Source organism: Oncorhynchus nerka, linkage group LG9b, assembly GCF_034236695.1.
Source record: "Oncorhynchus nerka isolate Pitt River linkage group LG9b, Oner_Uvic_2.0, whole genome shotgun sequence".
Lineage (NCBI taxonomy): Eukaryota > Metazoa > Chordata > Actinopteri > Salmoniformes > Salmonidae > Oncorhynchus > Oncorhynchus nerka.
The window spans coordinates 41,289,628-41,309,307 of NC_088424.1; the positions used below are offsets into that span (position 1 = coordinate 41,289,628).

At 44.8% G+C, this 19,680-nt stretch overlaps 1 protein-coding gene across 1 annotated transcript in view; it reads right to left on the bottom strand.

The window, feature by feature from the left end:
* Positions 1–18,458, bottom strand: part of LOC115114030 (zinc finger E-box-binding homeobox 1-like) — a 171,945-nt gene extending 153,487 nt beyond the window's left edge. The window contains exon 1 of the mRNA XM_065013709.1: positions 18,357–18,458. Coding sequence (XP_064869781.1) covers positions 18,357–18,414 — 58 coding nt within the window. The 5' untranslated portion in view covers positions 18,415–18,458. The remainder of the gene's footprint in view (positions 1–18,356) is intronic.
* Between the last annotated feature and the right edge of the window lie 1,222 nt (positions 18,459–19,680).

Genomic DNA, 19,680 nt, shown 5'->3' on the forward strand with positions numbered 1-19,680 from the left:
AGAGGCAGTAGAGATGACCAGGGGTACACTCCAACACTCAGACATAATTTACAAACGAAGGATTAGTATGCCAGATCAGAGGCAGTAGAGATGACCAGGGTACACTCCAACACTCAGACATCATTTACAAACGAAGGATTAGTATGCCAGATCAGAGGCAGTAGAGATGACCAGGGGTACACTCCAACACTCAGACATAATTTACAAACGAAGGATTAGTATGCCAGATCAGAGGCAGTAGAGATGACCAGGGGTACACTCCAACACTCAGACATCATTTACAAACGAAGGATTAGTATGCCAGATCAGAGGCAGTAGAGATGACCAGGGGTACACTCCAACACTCAGACATCATTTACAAACGAAGGATTAGTATGCCAGATCAGAGGCAGTAGAGATGACCAGGGGTACACTCCAACACTCAGACATCATTTACAAACGAAGGATTAGTATGCCAGATCAGAGGCAGTAGAGATGACCAGGGTACACTCCAACACTCAGACATCATTTACAAACGAAGGATTAGTATGCCAGATCAGAGGCAGTAGAGATGACCAGGGGTACACTCCAACACTCAGACATCATTTACAAACGAAGGATTAGTATGCCAGATCAGAGGCAGTAGAGATGACCAGGGGTACACTCCAACACTCAGACATCATTTACAAACGAAGGATTAGTATGCCAGATCAGAGGCAGTAGAGATGACCAGGGGTACACTCCAACACTCAGACATCATTTACAAACGAAGGATTAGTATGCCAGATCAGAGGCAGTAGAGATGACCAGGGATGTTCTTTTGATAATTTATCACAAAAGTGTGATAAGTGTGTGAATTGGATCATTTTCCTGTCTAAATGTAACAAGTACTTTTGGGTGTCAGGGAAAATGTATGAAGTAAAAAGTACATTATCTTCTTTAGGAATGTAGTGAAGTAAAAGTAAAAGTGGCCATAAATATAAATAGTAAAATACAAATACCCCCCTAAAACTACTTAAGTAGTACTTTAAAGCATTTTTACTTAAGTACCTTACACCACTGTGTGCAACACCTTGCCGAGGTGTGGGAGCCTACAGGAAAAGGTTGAAAACACTATCTTGGTGTTTCGAGTTCTGTTTAGTGCAGAATTAGATCCCTTCTCTTTTGGTGCCGTTTCCTCCTCTAAAGCTTCTAAACACTATGACGATGTTTCACATCCTGTCTAGTGCAGAATTAGATCCCTTCTGGAGCATTTGAATGGTTAACATTGATGTACATACACTACATGGCCAAAAGGATTAGTGGATTAGGCTATTTTGCTGACAGGTGTATAAATCGAGCACACAGCCATGCAATCTCCATAGACAAACATTGGCAGTAGAATGGTCTTATTGAAGAGCTCAGTGACTTTCAACGTGACACCGTCATAGAATGCCACCTTTCCAACAAGTCCATTTCTGCCCTGTTGATTTTGTGAAGTGGAAACATCTAGGAGCAACAATGGTTCAGCCGCGAAGTGATAGGCCACACAAGCTAACAGAACGGGAAAACCGAGTGCTGACGCGTGTAGAGCGTAAAAATCATCTGTATTCGGTTGCAACACTCACTATCGAGTTCCAAACTGCCTCTGGAAGCAACGTCAGCACAATAACTGTTAGTTCGGGAGCTTCATGAAATGGGTTTCCATGGCCGAGCAGCCTCACACAAGCCTAAGATCACCATGTGGAATGCAAAGCGTCTGCTGGAGTGGTGTAAAGATCGCCGCCTTTGGACTCTGGAGCAGTGGAAACGCGTTCTCTGGAGTGATGAATCATGCTTCACCATCTGGCAGTCCAATGGACTAATCCGGGTTTGGTAGATGCCAGGAGAATACTACCTGCCCCAATGCATAGTGCCAAATGCCAAGTTTGGTGGGAGAAGAATAATGGTCTGGGGTTTTTCATGGTTTGGGTTAGGCCCCTTAGTTCCAGTGAAGGGAAATCTTAACGCTACAGCATTACATTCTAGACAATTCTGTTCGTCCAACTTTGTGGCAACAGTTTGGGGAAGGCTCTACCCTGTTTCAGCATGACAATACCCCCGTGCACAAAGCGAGGTCCATACAGAAAAGGTTTGTCGAGATCGGTGTGGAAGAACTTGACTGGCCTGCACAGAACCCTGACCTCAACCCCATCGTACACCTTTGGGATTAATTGGAATGCCGACAGTGAGCCAGGCCTAAACGCCCAACATCAGTGCCCTCACTAATGTTCTTGTGGCTGAATGGAAGCAAGTCCCTGCAGTAATGTTCCAACATCCAGTGGAAAGCCTTCCCAGAAGAGTGGAGGCTGTTATAGCAGCAAAGAGGGGACCAACTCCATATTAATACCCATGACTTTGGAATGAGATGTTCGACTATACTGTTGGCCATGTAGTTTATCTGATAATGTGCCAATTTAGGCAGGTAAGCACAGTGCTCCATCCGCCAGCAGTAACTAGAGGTTTTACAACAAGCATCGCAGGACACTGCATTTGCCTCGATCGTCAGAAGTTGGAAAAGTGGGAATGGGTTGTCTCGTCATTGAACGTCATTTTGCCTCATGGTTTTGATATCTGTTCATCATTAACCATTACACCTCATGGCACAACAAGCTGCTTAATGCTATTATAGAAGTATACTTGTTTTTCTTTAAACATGCATACAACATTGTGTATAAGAATCATAAAGTGTAAAAAAATATATATATATATATGACCGACAATCCTCTAAAAACAGAACCATGTGGCATGATAGGAAGTGCAAGGAGATTTAACAGACTTCCAATGAGTACAATCACTCAATTATCTCTATCTTTGGTTATCCTCATAAAAGAGTAACATAGTAAATTTGATTTATTCAGACATTTTTTTGTAAAATTAAATGTCTTGCATTCAGTTTTATAAAGTACAGTGTGTTTGTGTGGTTGAGTGTGTAAAATGCCAATGAAATGTGCCATCTTACTGCCCCAGAAGTCGCAAGTTCAGCCTCCGTCTGTCCCACTTTCACTCCTTCTGTCTCCTCCTGTTTCTAATCTGTCTAAATTAAGCATTGAAAAGGGTAGAATTCAACAGAAATATTCTCTTATCATGAAAATATTCTTATGCTGTAAATCATTTTCATTTCTTAACCAGTTGATTGTTTGAGAGACAGTGTCCAAAAACATATAGATTCTTGTGTTTTGATGTTGCCTTTCACATGCACTGAAACCCCCCAAACTCTCGTAAAAACACAAATATTCAGATTTGACTTGTATTCTGTTTTAAAAAACCCTTCTGTGTATCAGAACACTTACAATGGGTTTCCATTCAAACACCAGATCTCAGGTTATGTGAACTACTTCTCATGGTTTCACTACACAATCATGGTGTCTCTATTTTTACACTGTACCAAAGTAGTGCACTATATACTGAATAGGGTGCCATTCAGATATAGAGACTAGGGTGCCATTCAGATAGAGAATAGGTTGCCATTTGGGATATAGAGAATATAGTGTCATTCAGACATAGAGAATAGGGTGCCATTCAGATATAGAGAAGAGGGTGCCATTTGGATATAGAGAATAGGGTGCCATTTGGATATAGAGAATAGGGTGACATTCAGATATAGAGAATAGGGTGCCATTTGGATATAGAGAATAGGGTGCCATTTAGACATAGAGAATAGGGTATCATTTGGACATAGAGAATAGGGTGCCATTTAGATATATAGAATAGGGTGCCATTCAGATATAGAGAAGAGGGTGCCATTTGGATATAGAGAATAGGGTGCCATTTGGATATAGAGAATATGGTGTCATTTAGATATAGAGAATAGGGTATCATTTGTATATAGAGGATAGGATGCCATTTGGAAATATAGAATAGGGTGTCATTTAGATATAGAGAATAGGGTGTCATTTAGATATAGAGAATAGGGTGCCATTTGGGACATGCACAAGAACTGCTAGGCTTAGGTAAGGTGTTTGCTGGGAGGTCTCTCTCTCCCTCCTCCTCCTCCTCCACCGACTCTTCCTCGTAGGGAAGTAGGGAGGTTGGTCGGGTGATATCTGTGACCGTCTAGCAATCCAAAGTTTGTGTGTTCGAGTAGCGTCAGCAACAACTGTAGCATTTGATCTAGCCCTTCCCCCAACCCTTATTCTAAACTTAACCCATTTCACGTAACCCGCTACTTAAATTCACCTAACCTTTGTCGTTAGTTCCCCTAACTGCCAATGTGAATTATTCTCGTAATTCTCCTTTGTTGTTACTCAGCAAAAAGCAACCTGGTCTCAGATAAAGACGTGCAATACTATATGTCCTCCAAGATGTAGGATATGTTACATCATCTAATTCACGACCGGGTAAGGTGTATGATACTGTACGTCCTCTAATTCATATGATCTTGTATGACCACTATTCCATTCACAATATAACCTAACGTAATGTAAAATATCGCAATAAATGGAGTGCCACAGATTTACATACAGAATAATACGAATTTCCCTGAGACCACATTGCCCACCCACCTCTCTCTCTCTCCTTCAGTCTCTCTCTCTCTCCCAAGGTCTTTCTTCCTCATGAACATAACTCAGAGGAAAAGCAGAGAGCAGCACCAAAACCATCACAGCAGCTGTTAGCACTAGCTAATGATCCCTCATTAGGCTACATCACAGCTCCTCTGTACTGTTAATTCCACAGCCAGCCCACTCCAGCATAAACACCTAGTCTCTCCTTATTACTGTGCAGTCCGTATTATGGCTTTGGGATACTGTTAGAGAACCATGTTAGTGAAGACAAATGACCTGTCTGTTTATAAAAGATATCACAGGTACAGAAACTACAGTAGTTCAATGACAACCACCAGAGAGGATAGGAAAATCAGCTAGACCCACCCCAGGCCAGCAGTAGCCCGAATTATACTAAATATATACACTACATGACCAAAGGTATGTGGACATCTGCTCATTGAACATCTCATTCCAAAATCATAGTCATTAATAGGCTGCTATAACAGCCTCTACTCTACTGGGGAGGCTTTCCACTAGACTAGATGTTGGAACATTGCTGCGGGGACTTACTTCCATTCAGCCACAAGAGCATTAGTCAAGCCAGTCAAGTTCTTCCACACCGATCTTGACAAACTATTTCTGTATGGACCTCACTTTGTGCACGGGGTCATTGTCATGCTGAAACACAAAAGGGCTTTCCTCAAACTGTTGCCACAAAGTTGGAAGCACAGAATCATCTCAAATGTAATTGTATGCTGTAGCGTTCAGATTTCCCTTCACTGGAACTAAGGGGCATAGCCTGAATCATGGAAAACAGCTCCAGATCCTTACTCATCCTCCACCAAACTTTACAGTTGGCACTATGCATTCGGGCAGGTAGCATTCTCCTGGCATCCGACAAACTCAGATTCATCCATCGGACTGCCAGATGGTGAAGTGTGATTCATCACTCCAGAGTTCTCGTTTCCTCTGCTCCAGAGTCCAATGGCGGTAGATTTACACCATTCCGGCCGATGCTTGGCATTGCGCATGGTGATCTTAGGCTTGTGAGCGGATGCTCGGTCAAGGAAACCCATTTCATGAAGCGCCCAACAAACAGTTATTGTGCTGACGTTGCTTCCAGAGGCAGTTTGGAACTCGGTAGTGAGTGTTGTAACTGAGGACAGACCATTTTTACGCGCTACTTACAGTTGCTCTTACAGTTGACCAGGAGCAGCTCTAGCAGGGCAGTAATTTGATAAACTGACTTGTTGGAAAGGTGGCATCCTATGACGGTGCCATGTTGAATGTGACCGAGCTCTTCTACTGCCAATGTTTGTCTATAGATATTGCATTTTGGAGCTCAATACGATTATTATTACAATTATTGTATCCCCTTTTTCTCCCCAATTTTGATTTTGTGTCATCACTGCATCTCCCCAACGGGCTCAGGAGGCGAAGGTCGAGTCATGCGTCCTCCAATGAGCCAAGTAAAGCCCCCCCGGCCAAACCCTCCCCTAACCCGGACAACGTTGGGCCAATTGTGCGCCGCCCTATGGGACTCACGGTCACGGCCAGTTGTGATACAGCCAAGGATCGAATCTGGGTCTGTAGTGACACATCTAGCACTGCGATGACCATTAGACCATTGCGCCACTCGGGAGGCCCTTATATGCACATTTTCATACACCTGTCAGCAACGGGTGAGGCTGAAATAGCCGACTCCCCTAATCTGAAGGGGCGTCCACATACTGTTGTATATATAGTGTATATGCCCAGTGGGACTAAAGGCTTAGCTGGGGAGATTTCAAATGATTTCATAAATTCCTGGAGTGGAGTGACTCACTCTGTATTCCTTGCCGAGGCCTCAATAAAAAAAGAGAATGGGTGGATATGCAAATGAGCTGCTGGAGAATAAGGAGAGGGATTCCCACCAGCCGAGGGTGAAAGAAAGAGAGTCCCCCCCCCGTCACACTCCTCTGAATGGACTCTTTCTTCTGCCTCACACACACATCACTGGCTGAGGTAGGAGGGAGGCCGGTCAACGGCAAAGGTAACTAGGGTCGCATACCAAATTGCACCCTATTCTCTAAATAGTGTCCTACTTTTGACCAGAGCTCTATGGGCCCTGGCGAAAAAAATTGTCCTTGGTCCCTGGTCAAACGTAGGGTACTATATAGGGAATAGGGTGCCATTTGGGACACACATTGAGGCCTTTCTCTCTGGGCCTTCTTTCCCTCGGAAGCCTGGGCACACAATAACCTAAGCATCAGCCTTCACCAGACCCGGTAGAGCACCTAGCCTATACACTGTTGCTTAATGTTATTCAGGTGACTGAATCAAGCTGGTGTGAGAGAGAAGAAAAACAGGTTATTTCTGGAATTAAGTTCCTCAAACAATAACATGGTGTACTCTGGAAGCCTTAAAGAGAATGGTCTAACACTCTCTCAAATCATTATATATATTTTTACCTTTAATCATTCACATTTAGTCATTTACAGTGGGTCAGTTACATACATTTTCATATTTCTTTGTATTGGTCCCCCGTGGGAAACAAACCCACAACTGGTCCTCCCGTGGGAAACAAACCCACAACTGGTCCTCCGTGGGAAACGAACCCACAACTGGTCCCCCCGTGGGAAACAAACCCACAACTGGTCCTCCGTGGGAAACGAACCCACAACTGGTCCTCCGTGGGAAACGAACCCACAACTGGTCCCCCCATGGGAAACGAACCTACAACTGGTCCCCCCATGGGAAACGAACCCACAACTGGTCCCCCCTTGGGAAACGAACCCACAACTGGTCCCCCGTGGGAAACAAACCCACAACTGGTCCCCTGTGGGAAACGAACCCACAACTGGTCCCCCGTGGGAAACGAACCCACAACCCTGGCATTGCAAGCGCAAAGCTGTACCAACCCGAGATACACACCAACTGTAAGGACTGCCTCGGAGTTATGATTAGCCTATGGTTTGACATCATAAAGGCCTATACCTATGATAGGACATAGCGTGGGCTAACTGACATTATAAACTGGGTGGTTCAAGCCCTGAATGCTGATTGGCTGGCAGACATAGTATATCAGACCGTATACCACGGGTATGACAAAACATGTATTTTTACTGCACTAATTACATTGGTAACTAGTTTATAATAGCAATAAGGCAACTTTTGTGGTATAATGGCCATATACCAAACTCACCCTGGCATTGTGGCTTAATTACACCTTGATGAGGTATTTTTCAGAGTGTTGAGAAATACCTCTGTTTTATACCTGGTTCCTATTCACTAGGAACGAAACAGAAGCAACTGTCCGAAACAAGCAGTGACTACCTGAACTCCAATAAGAATCGCTTGTTTTTAAAAAAAAATTCCATCGCAAAATGTTTTTGTTACAGTGTGCACTAATGAATACAACCCTGCAGTTCAGTATTTTCTATCACTTGATGTAGGATAGGTTTACACAAGTATAAATGCATTATAATACATAGCCTACTTCATCTGAATAGATAAGCCATTTCTCACAAACAGGGAAGTGATGGGCGCTATCTGGCTACATCATTTCATTACAACACAATAGACTTACAGGGACCATGTGCTTTAGCCTTGCAGGCAGCATCACATGAATTAAATCTGAACAAGAGGAGGCCATGTTGTTATGCAAAGCCCAGAGGAAAAAAGACGTTTCCACCTTTCTAAACACACACACACACACACACACACACACACACACACACACACACACACACACACACACACACACACACACACACACACACACACACACACACACACATTAGTCACAGCAGCCCCTCCCCCCAGTCTCGATGCACCTCCCCCTCTTCCATAAAAGGGGAGAGATGGAGTTCAGGCCAAAGACATCGGTTTTGTCTAGAATGGATAGATACAGCTTTTGTCAAATTTGACTTTTCGGTGCAGGTTTAGGAGAAATGACGCAGCAGGTTAGGAGAATTAATGTAGCAGGTTAGGACAATTCATGTAACAGATTTCGGCTAAGGATAATTTGACCAAAGCTGTATACTATCTAGACATGCCAAAGGACATCCTGAGTCCTTTGTCACTCCTCAGGACCCTTTCATTAAAGGGACATGGACACAGTGCCTCAGGCTCTTAGAAGAAGCCTCTGAGAATGAGGGGAAAGTGACATTTTATGTGACACTGTGGTCACAGGTCAATCAACACAGTCAGGGCTGTTGTGGCCACTGCTACCGAACATGTGAATTAGAACCTTCCGGAAATGTATGCCATGTAGCAGACGCTCTTATTCAGAGCGACTTACAGGAGCAATTCGTTTTAAGTGCCTTGCTCAAGGGCACATTGGCACACCAGCAACCTTTCGGTTACCTGCCGTCCTAAATCTACTAGAACCATTTAGCCAGTAGGCACATCAAAGTCACAGTAGAACGGCTTTCATTTAATATTCAAAATGTCCTGTTAAATAATGAATATCTAGACATTGTTTTCATCTCCACCACTCCCTATCAGAAACGGTAACAACCATGCCTTTGAGGGTCTGACTTTGCTCACTTCAACCATGGATTTGGCTCATCTTTAATCAGGTCAAACAATCCCAAATGGATCCCTATTCCCTATATGGTGCACTACTTTTGACCAGAGCCTTATGGGGTAGTATAGTAGGGCACTATATAGGGAATATGGTGCCATTTGGGACATAGTAGTGAGTATGACTGAAATCCTAAGCAGCTACGGGCTGTGTTTATACTGTGAGGTATGTTAATACGAGCACACATTCCTATACTCCCAAATTGCAGTGTTAAATTACAGCCTCTGCAGAGAGAGTGAGAGAGGAAATAGTATCTATTTCACTTGCTTTAGCAATGTAAACATATCCTTCCCATGCCAATAAAGCCCTGAGAGAGAGAGAGATCAAGAGAAAACAAAAAGATAATTACTTGATACATTGGAAAGAATCAACAAAAAAACTGAGCAAACTAGAATTCTATTTGGCTCGAAAAACAGTGGCAGAATACCTGACCACTGTGACTGACTCAAAATTAAGGAAAGCTTTGACTATGTACAGATTCAGTGAGCATAGCCTTGCAATTGAGAAAGGCCGCCATAGGCAGACCTGGCTCTCAAGAGAAGACAACCTATGTGCTCACTGCCCACAAAATGAGGTGGAAACTGAGCTGCATTTCCTAACCTCCTGCCAAATGTATGACCATATTAGAGAGACATATTTCCCTCAGATTAAACAGACGCACAAAGAATTTGAAAACAAATCCAATTTTGATAAACTCCGATATCTATTAGATTAAATACCACAGTGTTCCATCATAGCAGCAAGATGTGTGACCTGTTGCCACAAGAAAAGGGCAACCAGTGAAGAACAAACACCATTGTAATTACAACCCATATTTGTTTATTTATTTTGCATTTTTTGTACATGAACTATTTGAACATCGTTACAACACTGTATATATACATAATATGACATTTGAAATGTCTTTATTATTTTGGAACTTCTGTGAGTGTAATGTTTACTGTTAATCTTTATTGTTTATTTCACTTTTGTTTATTATCTACTTCACTTACTTTGGCAATGTTAACATATGTTTTCTATGCCAATAAAGCCCTTAAATTGAATTGAGAGAGAATGACAGAGAGAGACAGAGAGAGACAGAGAGGAGGAGGTTGATGGATGATGGAGGCGTGACAAAACCAGGACATTAAGGATGACCAACACCTGCCTAACCAGGACATTAAGGATGACCAACACCTGCCTAACCAGGCCAGGATATTAAGGATGACCAACACCTGCCTAACCAGGCCAGGACATTAAGGATGACCAACACCTGCCTAACCAGGCCAGGACATTAAGGATGACCAACACCTGCCTAACCAGGCCAGGACATTAAGGATGACCAACACCTGCCTAACCAGGCCAGGACATTAAGCCTAACCAGGCCATTAAGGATGACCAACACCTGCCTAACCAGGCCAGGACACCTGCCTAAGGATGACCAACACCTGCCTAACCAGGCCAGGACATTAAGGATGACCAACACCAGGACATTAAGGATAGACCAACACCTGACCTAACCAGGCCAGGCCATTGACCAACACCTGCCTAACCAGGCCAGGATGACCAACACCTGCCTAACCAGGCCAGGACATTAAGGATGACCAACACCTGCCTAACCAGGCCAGGACATTAAGGATGACCAACACCTGCCTAACCAGGCCAGGACATTAAGGATGACCAACACCTGCCTAACCAGGCCAGGACATTAAGGATGACCAACACCTGCCTAACCAGGCCAGGACATTAAGGATGACCAACACCTGCCTAACCAGGCCAGGACATTAAGGATGACCAACACCTGCCTAACCAGGCCAGGACATTAAGGATGACCAACACCTGCCTAACCAGGCCAGGACATTAAGGATGGCCTAACCAGGACATTAAGGATGACCAACACCTGCCTAACCAGGCCAGGACATTAAGGATGACCAACAGGATGACCAACACCTGCCTAACCAGGCCAGGACATTAAGGATGACCAACACCAGGACATTAAGGATGACCCTAACCAGGCCAGGACATTAAGGATGACCAACACCTGCCTAACCAGGCCAGGACATTAAGGATGACCAACACCTGCCTAACCAGGCCAGGACATTAAGGATGACCAACACCTGCCTAACCAGGCCAGGACATTAAGGATGACCAACACCTGCCTAACCAGGCCATTAAGGATGACCAACACCTGCCTAACCACATTAAGGATGACCAACACCTGCCTAACCAGGCCATTAAGGATGACCAACACCTGCCTAACCAGGCCAGGACATTAAGGATGACCAACACCTGCCTAACCAGGCCAGGACATTAAGGATGACCAACACCTGCCTAACCAGGCCATTAAGGATGACCAACACCTGCCTAACCAGGCCAGGACATTAAGGATGACCAACACCTGCCTAACCAGGCCAGGACATTAAGGATGACCAACACCTGCCTAACCAGGCCAGGACATTAAGGATGACCAACACCTGCCTAACCAGGCCATTAAGGATGACCAACACCTGCCTAACCAGGCCATTAAGGATGACCAACACCTGCCTAACCAGGCCAGGACATTAAGGATGACCAACACCTGCCTAACCAGGCCAGGACATTAAGGATGACCAACACCTGCCTAACCAGGCCAGGACATTAAGGATGACCAACACCTGCCTAACCAGGCCAGGACATTAAGGATGACCAACACCTGCCTAACCAGGCCAGGACATTAAGGATGACCAACACCTGCCTAACCAGGCCAATTAAGGATGACCACACACCCTGCCTAACCAGGCCAGGACATTAAGGATGACCAACACCTGCCTAACCAGGCCAGGACATTAAGGATGACCAACACCTGCCTAACCAGGCCAGGACATTAAGGATGACCAACACCTGCCTAACCAGGCCAGGACATTAACCAGGCCAGGACAAGGATGACCAACACCTAACCAGGCCTAACCAGGCCAGGACATTAAGGATGACCAACACCTGCCTAACCAGGCCAGGACATTAAGGATGACCAACACCTGCCTAACCAGGCCAGGACATTAAGGATGACCAACACCTGCCTAACCAGGCCAGGACATTAAGGATGACCAACACCTGCCTAACCAGGCCAGGACACCTGCCTTAAGGATGACCAACACCTGCCTAACCAGGCCAGGACATTAAGGATGACCAACACCTGCCTAACCAGGCCAGGACATTAAGGATGACCAACACCTGCCTAACCAGGCCAGGACATTAAGGATGACCAACACCTGCCTAACCAGGCCAGGACATTAAGGATGACCAACACCTGCCTAACCAGGCCAGGACATTAAGGATGACCAACACCTGCCTAACCAGGCATTAAGGATGACCAACAGGACATTAAGGATGACTAACCAGGCCAGGACATTAAGGATGACACCTGCCTAACCAGGCCAGGACATTAAGGATGACCAACACCTGCCTAACCAGGCCAGGACATTAAGGATGACCAACACCTGCCTAACCAGGCCAGGACAGGATGACCAACACCTGCCTAACCAGGCCAGGACATTAAGGATGACCAACACCTGCCTAACCAGGCCAGGACATTAAGGATGACCAACACCTGCCTAACCAGGCCAGATGACATTAACCAGGCCAGGATGACCAACACCTGCCTAACCAGGGACCAACACCCAGGACATTAAGGATGACCAACACCTGCCTAACCAGGCCAGGACATTAAGGATGACCAACACCTGCCTAACCAGGCCAGGACATTAAGGATGACCAACACCTGCCTAACCAGGCCAGGACATTAAGGATGACCAACACCTGCCTAACCAGGCCAGGACATTAAGGATGACCAACACCTGCCTAACCAGGCCAGGACATTAAGGCCAGGACATTAAGGATGACCAACACCTGCCTAACCAGGCCAGGACATTAAGGATGACCAACACCTGCCTAACCAGGCCAGGCCAGGACATTAAGGATGACCAACACCTGCCTACCAGGCCAGGACATTAAGATGACCAACACCTGCCTAACCAGGCCAGGACATTAAGGATGACCAACACCTGCCTAACCAGGCCAGATGACATAACCAGGCCAGGACATTAAGGATGACCAACACCTGCCTAACCAGGCCAGGACATTAAGGATGATGACCAACACCTGCCTAACCAGGCCAGGACATTAAGGATGACCAACACCTGCCTAACCAGGCCATTAAGGATGACCAACACCTGCCTAACCAGGCCAGGACATTAAGGATGACCAACACCTGCCTAACCAGGCCAGGACATTAAGGATGACCAACACCTAACCAGGCCAGGACATTAAGGATGACCAACAACCAGGCCAGGACATTAAGGATGACCAACACCTGACCAACACCCTAACCAGGCCAGGACATTAAGGATGACCAACACCTGCCTAACCAGGCCATTAAGGATGGACATTAAGGATGACCAACACCTGCCTAACCAGGCCAGGACATTAAGGATGACCAACACCTGCCTAACCAGCCTAACCAGGCCAGGACATTAAGGATGACCAACACCTGCCTAACCAGGCCAGGACATTAAGGATGACCAACACCTGCCTAACCAGGCCAGGACATTAAGGATGACCAACACCTGCCTAACCAGGCCAGGACATTAAGGATGACCAACACCTGCCTAACCAGGCCAGGACATTAAGGATGACCAACACCTGCCTAACCAGGCCAGGACATTAAGGATGACCAACACCTGCCTAACCAGGCCATTAAGGATGGCCTAACCACATTAAGGATGACCAACACCTGCCTAACCAGGCCAGGACATTAAGGATGACCAACACCTGCCTAACCAGGCCAGGACATTAAGGATGACATTAACCAGGCCAGGGATGACCAACACCAACCACCATTAAGGATGACCAACACCTGCCTAACCAGGCCAGGACATTAAGGATGACCAACACCATTAAGGATGCCTAACCAGGCCAGGACATTAAGGATGACCAACACCTGCCTAACCAGGCCAGGACATTAAGGATGACCAACACCTGCCTAACCAGGCCAGGACATTAAGGATGACCAACACCTGCCTAACCAGGCCAGGACATTAAGGATGACCAACACCTGCCTAACCAGGCCAGGACATTAAGGATGACCAACATGCCTAACCACCATGACACCTGCCTAACCAGGCCATGGACATTAAGGATGACCTAAACACCTGCCTAACCAGGCCAGGACATTAAGGATGACCAGGACATTAAGGATGACCAACACCTGCCTAACCAGGCCAGGACATTAAGGATGACCAACACCTGCCTAACCAGGCCAGGACATTAAGGATGACCAACACCTGCCTAACCAGGCCCAGATGACATTAACCAGGCCAGGACAGGATGACCAACACCTGCCTAACCAGGCCAGGACATTAAGGATGACCAACACCTGCCTAACCAGGCCAGGACATTAAGGATGACCAACACCTGCCTAACCAGGCCAGGACATTAAGGATGACCAACACCTAACCAGGCCAGGACATTAAGGATGACCAACACCTGCCTAACCAGGCCAGGACATTAAGGATGACCAACACCTGCCTAACCAGGCCAGGACATTAAGGATGACCAACACCTGCCTAACCAGGCCCAGGATGACCAACATTAACCAGGCCAGGACAAGGATGACCAACACCTGCCTAACCAGGCCAGGACATTAAGGATGACCAACACCTGCCTAAAGGCCCAGGCCAGGACATTAAGGATGACCAACACCTGCCTAACCAGGCCAGGACATTAAGGATGACCAACACCTGCCTAACCAGGCCAGGACATTAAGGATGACCAACACCTGCCTAACCAGGCCAGGACATTAAGGATGACCAACACCTGCCTAACCAGGCCAGGACATTAAGGATGACCAACACCTGCCTAACCAGGCCATTAAGGATGACCAACACCTGCCTAACCAGGCCAGGACATTAAGGATGACCAACACCTGCCTAACCAGGCCAGGACATTAAGGATGACCAACACCTGCCTAACCAGGCCAGGACATTAAGGATGACCAACACCTGCCTAACCAGGCCAGGACACACGTTCAGTTTGTATTGTAATTATTTTGTTTTTTATCCTCTTATATCTGTTGTCTGGTAAATATTTCCATTTTTATTTTCATTGTTTTTATTTGTTTTCTCCCTGTGCAGCACATTGTGTTGCATTCCATTTCTGAAATGTGCTGTCTTAATAAAGCTTGATTTTATTTGACTTTAGACCAGAGCACTATGGGTGCCCCGGTCAAAAGTAGTGCACTACACAGGGAATAGGGTGTCATTTGGGGCGTAACCCAGACCTTCATCTGTCAAGGCAGGGCACTGTGAGCACCCTTGATTCCTCTCAACTGTCACTCAGCACGAGGTCTTGCTCACACACTCACACACACAAATGCACACACACACACACTTAAAAACGTGTAAAAACATCCAAAAATCTGAAGTAGGCTATGATACCATAATTGGCTACAAGATGGAAATAGCAGCGTCAAGGACCCGAGAAGAAACAGCATCAAGGTGAAAACATCACCCCATGTAGGGAGGAGAGACACCACGTGACACCCTGCCCGTTCTAGCATCTTTTGATTTGCTACTGGGAGGGAGTGATTCGTGAAATAACACCGTTCTTTCCGTTATTACTCATCAATAATGTAAACCTATCACAACAGTCAAATATGTAATTCATTATTTCAGATGTAACGCAGATTATGATTAAAAGCGAGTTCGTGTGTTTTTTTTTTACAATAACAAAATTATAGAATTACAAAAAATTGACAAAGGGGAGTTAAACATAAGGTTTAGGCTAAAATAAAATGCCATGAATGAGCAAGTTCTGGAAACAAACCTGAGGGCGGAGGTAAAAATAAGGGAAATGAGCGAAAGCACCTTTGCCATCTTGATGTGTACCGTTATTCAGAGAAGCGGATCTGTGCCTGTTAGAAATAACACTAAATCATACACCTTGCCATCATAAACAATACGTGATCAAATTAATTGAATATGCCGGATGTACATTAAAACAATAATATCGACCGAAGTATATAATTCGAGGCACCTTCATAGGTGTTGCATCACCTTGCATACCTGTCCCGTCTCATAACCTAAAAAGCAGCAGCCCCGCCTTCACTGCAGTAACGGTACACACCGCCATTCCATTCTATCGACCCACTCGGAAATTGCATAACAATATAATTGAAAACAACAGATGGAAAACATTTAGCTGGTGCTGCCTGTTTCACAGAGCCTATTGCTACTTATTCGCCTACTGAAAATAGCGGAGTCATTCGCATTCGCAACCACCTTATGCATCACTTTCATTTTCCGGCACAACCTATTATTTCTTGCCTGCCCGCACCGTGACACACACAGGGCGGTAGGCTACACCAGAGGACACTAAACATCACTCGTTCCGACAAAAGAAAAAGAACGGAACAAAAAACATCATAATCAAACACGAACACATTGGTCAAATCCAGCGAGAGCAAAACCAACGAACATAGAGAAACAAGCTTCTGACGCTGACACATCCATGCACGGGTAAACTATAAACCAAACCATTTTTTTTCTACCTGCACAAGTTGCCATTTGCTGCAGCGTTTTGGAGTCTTTTCCGCGTCTGCTCTAGAATAAATATAGGTTTAAAATAAACAAACACGTCCCCGCAATCTGTGTAAATAATACTGTATAGATAAGCACCACAGGTATGTTTTTATAGGAGGACATTTGCGAGCCCCGTTTTCCCTGTTCAGGTGTACATGTTAACCGCTCCTGCCTGCGCACGGCGCTCAACTCTGTGTGTCACAGCTTGTGTCGTCAGCGGCCACATAAAAAGGTGCTTTCCGTTTCCAGCCCCTCATCTCACCACTCATATAACGGTATTTACCTAAAATAAGGTTTTATTGGCTGGTAGGTTGAGTGAAAGTGAGGAAGATAGGTAGAACACAGGTAGAACACAGGTAATAGGTTATCCAATGAGAGGAAGCTACTCTTTTCTGATCAAATTTAAAGTCAAATCCAAGTTACAATAATCTGCAGACAAACTTCATAAATCAAGTGATTGATTATGCTACTTCGGAAATATAAATAGCTGTTCTTGGTTATTGTACCTATAATGTTGTGTATTTTCTATAGGTGTTTTGTGTATTTAGCAAACTGAGAATCATTATCCTCTTTATGTTCCTGTAGCGCAATTGAACTATATTCTTCACAACCAAATAAAATAAAATAAAAAAATGTCCTTGCTGTCGCATGTAAAGTTGGAGCTAAAACAGAGTGTCAAGGCAGCTGGCGCTGTTGCTGCTGCATAGCTAGGTTCCTTTTAGAGACTGCAGCAGTTGCTCACACACATAGGACAACTGTATGACGACCATTTCTTTCCTGCAGCATAACAGGTAAACTACTATCTTCCACAAATGAAAATCATCACAAGTTATTCAACAAGCTCTATTTTGAGGACTAAAACATATCCCCTACCATGCCCAAAACAATGTTATGCTACCCAAAAAAAAGCATGCCACGAGATGCCTGAGTGTAATATATTAAAATCTAAGTTGACAAAGTGGCTAAATAAAAGAACAATTTGTACAACACAACTCTTACCTTTTAGCAAACCACGCGACAAAACAATGCATTAAAACAAGTGTTGCGGGCAGCTAACCGGAGGGGTTGTTATCCAAAACAACTCAACACAATCCCGAATAAAATATGTAGCTATTTATTTTAGATAATAATATAATGCAAGTCGAGAATGACATGCAATCGGTGACTCTACAAATGCACATTGCTGAATATTCCATCACACTCAAATAACTCTGCTACCCGGTAGTAAAACAATACCAACTTTTAGCTATTATCGTTATCTACTCGTTATTTTTCAGCACAAAATATCAGGTGGCTCAGCTTAACTGAACTGCATGGCTGGGGGCAGCACGTTAGCAAGCTAGCCTGTTTAGCCGATAAGTTTTTGTTGAGCAAAAAAGGTAGCAAACGTCATGATTTATTTGAACAAATATAACACATTGCAGCTTGTGTATTGGAAAAACAAGGAGAAAAGTTAACCTCCAGTCCACGGGATGAGAGGCGAGTATAACGGTACGCTCGAGCAACGCACCACTAGGCGGAGAGAGAAGCGAGACAGGTATAACGGTACACAGCACACTGGAATATAGGCTACTTACTACTTTCCAGCACTTGAAGTCCCTAAAATGTTGTTCAGAAAAGTCCCAAAGTCAACGAACAGAGTTAAATGAACACAAAAGTACGTAGTCCGTCTCACTGAATCGTTTCCCGTTGGTTTTACGGAGTTTGACTTACCGTTATTCCTCCTCGGGTTCGCCTGTTTTCTGCGCTTACACCTGGGGCCATCCGCCATGATCCTTTCGCTGTGTCTGAATGCTGCCCGAGCGAGTCAGCCCCCCTCCCTCTCGTACCCCCTCCTCTCTCCATTCTACCTCCCTCCCTGAGCTGCACCTGGTTTACGACACTCTGCTTTACGACATCACCTTCTCCACGGCTATCACCTCAGCGCGTTGTCATTCCCCCTACTGGCAACACGTGAGTCCATCCCGACCTTTTGATTACGCCGGACAGTAGCGTGTTTGCGCCTGTTGCCGAACATATAGGATGCATGGTCAAATAGATATGGCAAGTTGTTTTGATAACAGGTAACATTTTGACAGGTAATAGACAGTCCATTACTAGGCTGCCTGCTACTATTATGAAGTTCACATTTGGAAAGGAGAAGCTCCTTCAAGCGACAGGCAACCGTTCACGTGACGGAGCATTAACCTCTTAAAAGCTGGACTGTTGCTGCTGCACACGTAGGCTACTCTATAACAGTTTTGTAAAAATACAAACACACATTTTTTTTTGCACTGACTCTATGCACACACACACACAGACTTACAGTGACACCCCAATACCCACACTCAGAGACATCGTGCACACCAGTAAACGGAGCACAAAGTACATGAGGATGGCTGGGAGGTGGAAGTTGGAGAATTTAGCATTTTGTAAATACCTAAAACAGCTTTCTCTTGTAATTTAGAGCCAGAATCATTATGCTTAAAGGTGCAATATGCAGAAATTGCTCCTCCATTTCCTGGTTGTTAAACAAATAGTTTCGCCTAATTTCATTTTATGTGACAAAACATGCAATGTACAGTGTAGAACTAATGTCATTGTACCATCTAAACCACTATAAAATATATTTTCAATTACTAAAAATATTGTATTTTCAGCTGTTTGAAGCTACACGTGCCTCTTATGGGCATGACACACTACACACACTACATACGCCCACACACACAACACGCGCACACATGCATACTGACGCCACTCACACACTTTCACACTCACCAAATATGCTAATGTCTATTATCTATTCTGTTGCCTAGTCACTTTACCCCTACATACAGTTGAAGTCGGAAGTGTACATACACCTTAGCCAAATACATTTAAACTCAGTTTTTCACAATTCCTGACATTTAATCCTAGTAAAAATTCCCTGTTTTTAGGTCAGTTAGGATCACCACTTTATTTTAAAAATGTGAAATGTCAGAATAGTAGAGAGAATGATTTATTTCAGCTTTTATTTCTTTCATCACATTCCCAGTGGGTCAGAAGTTTACATACACGC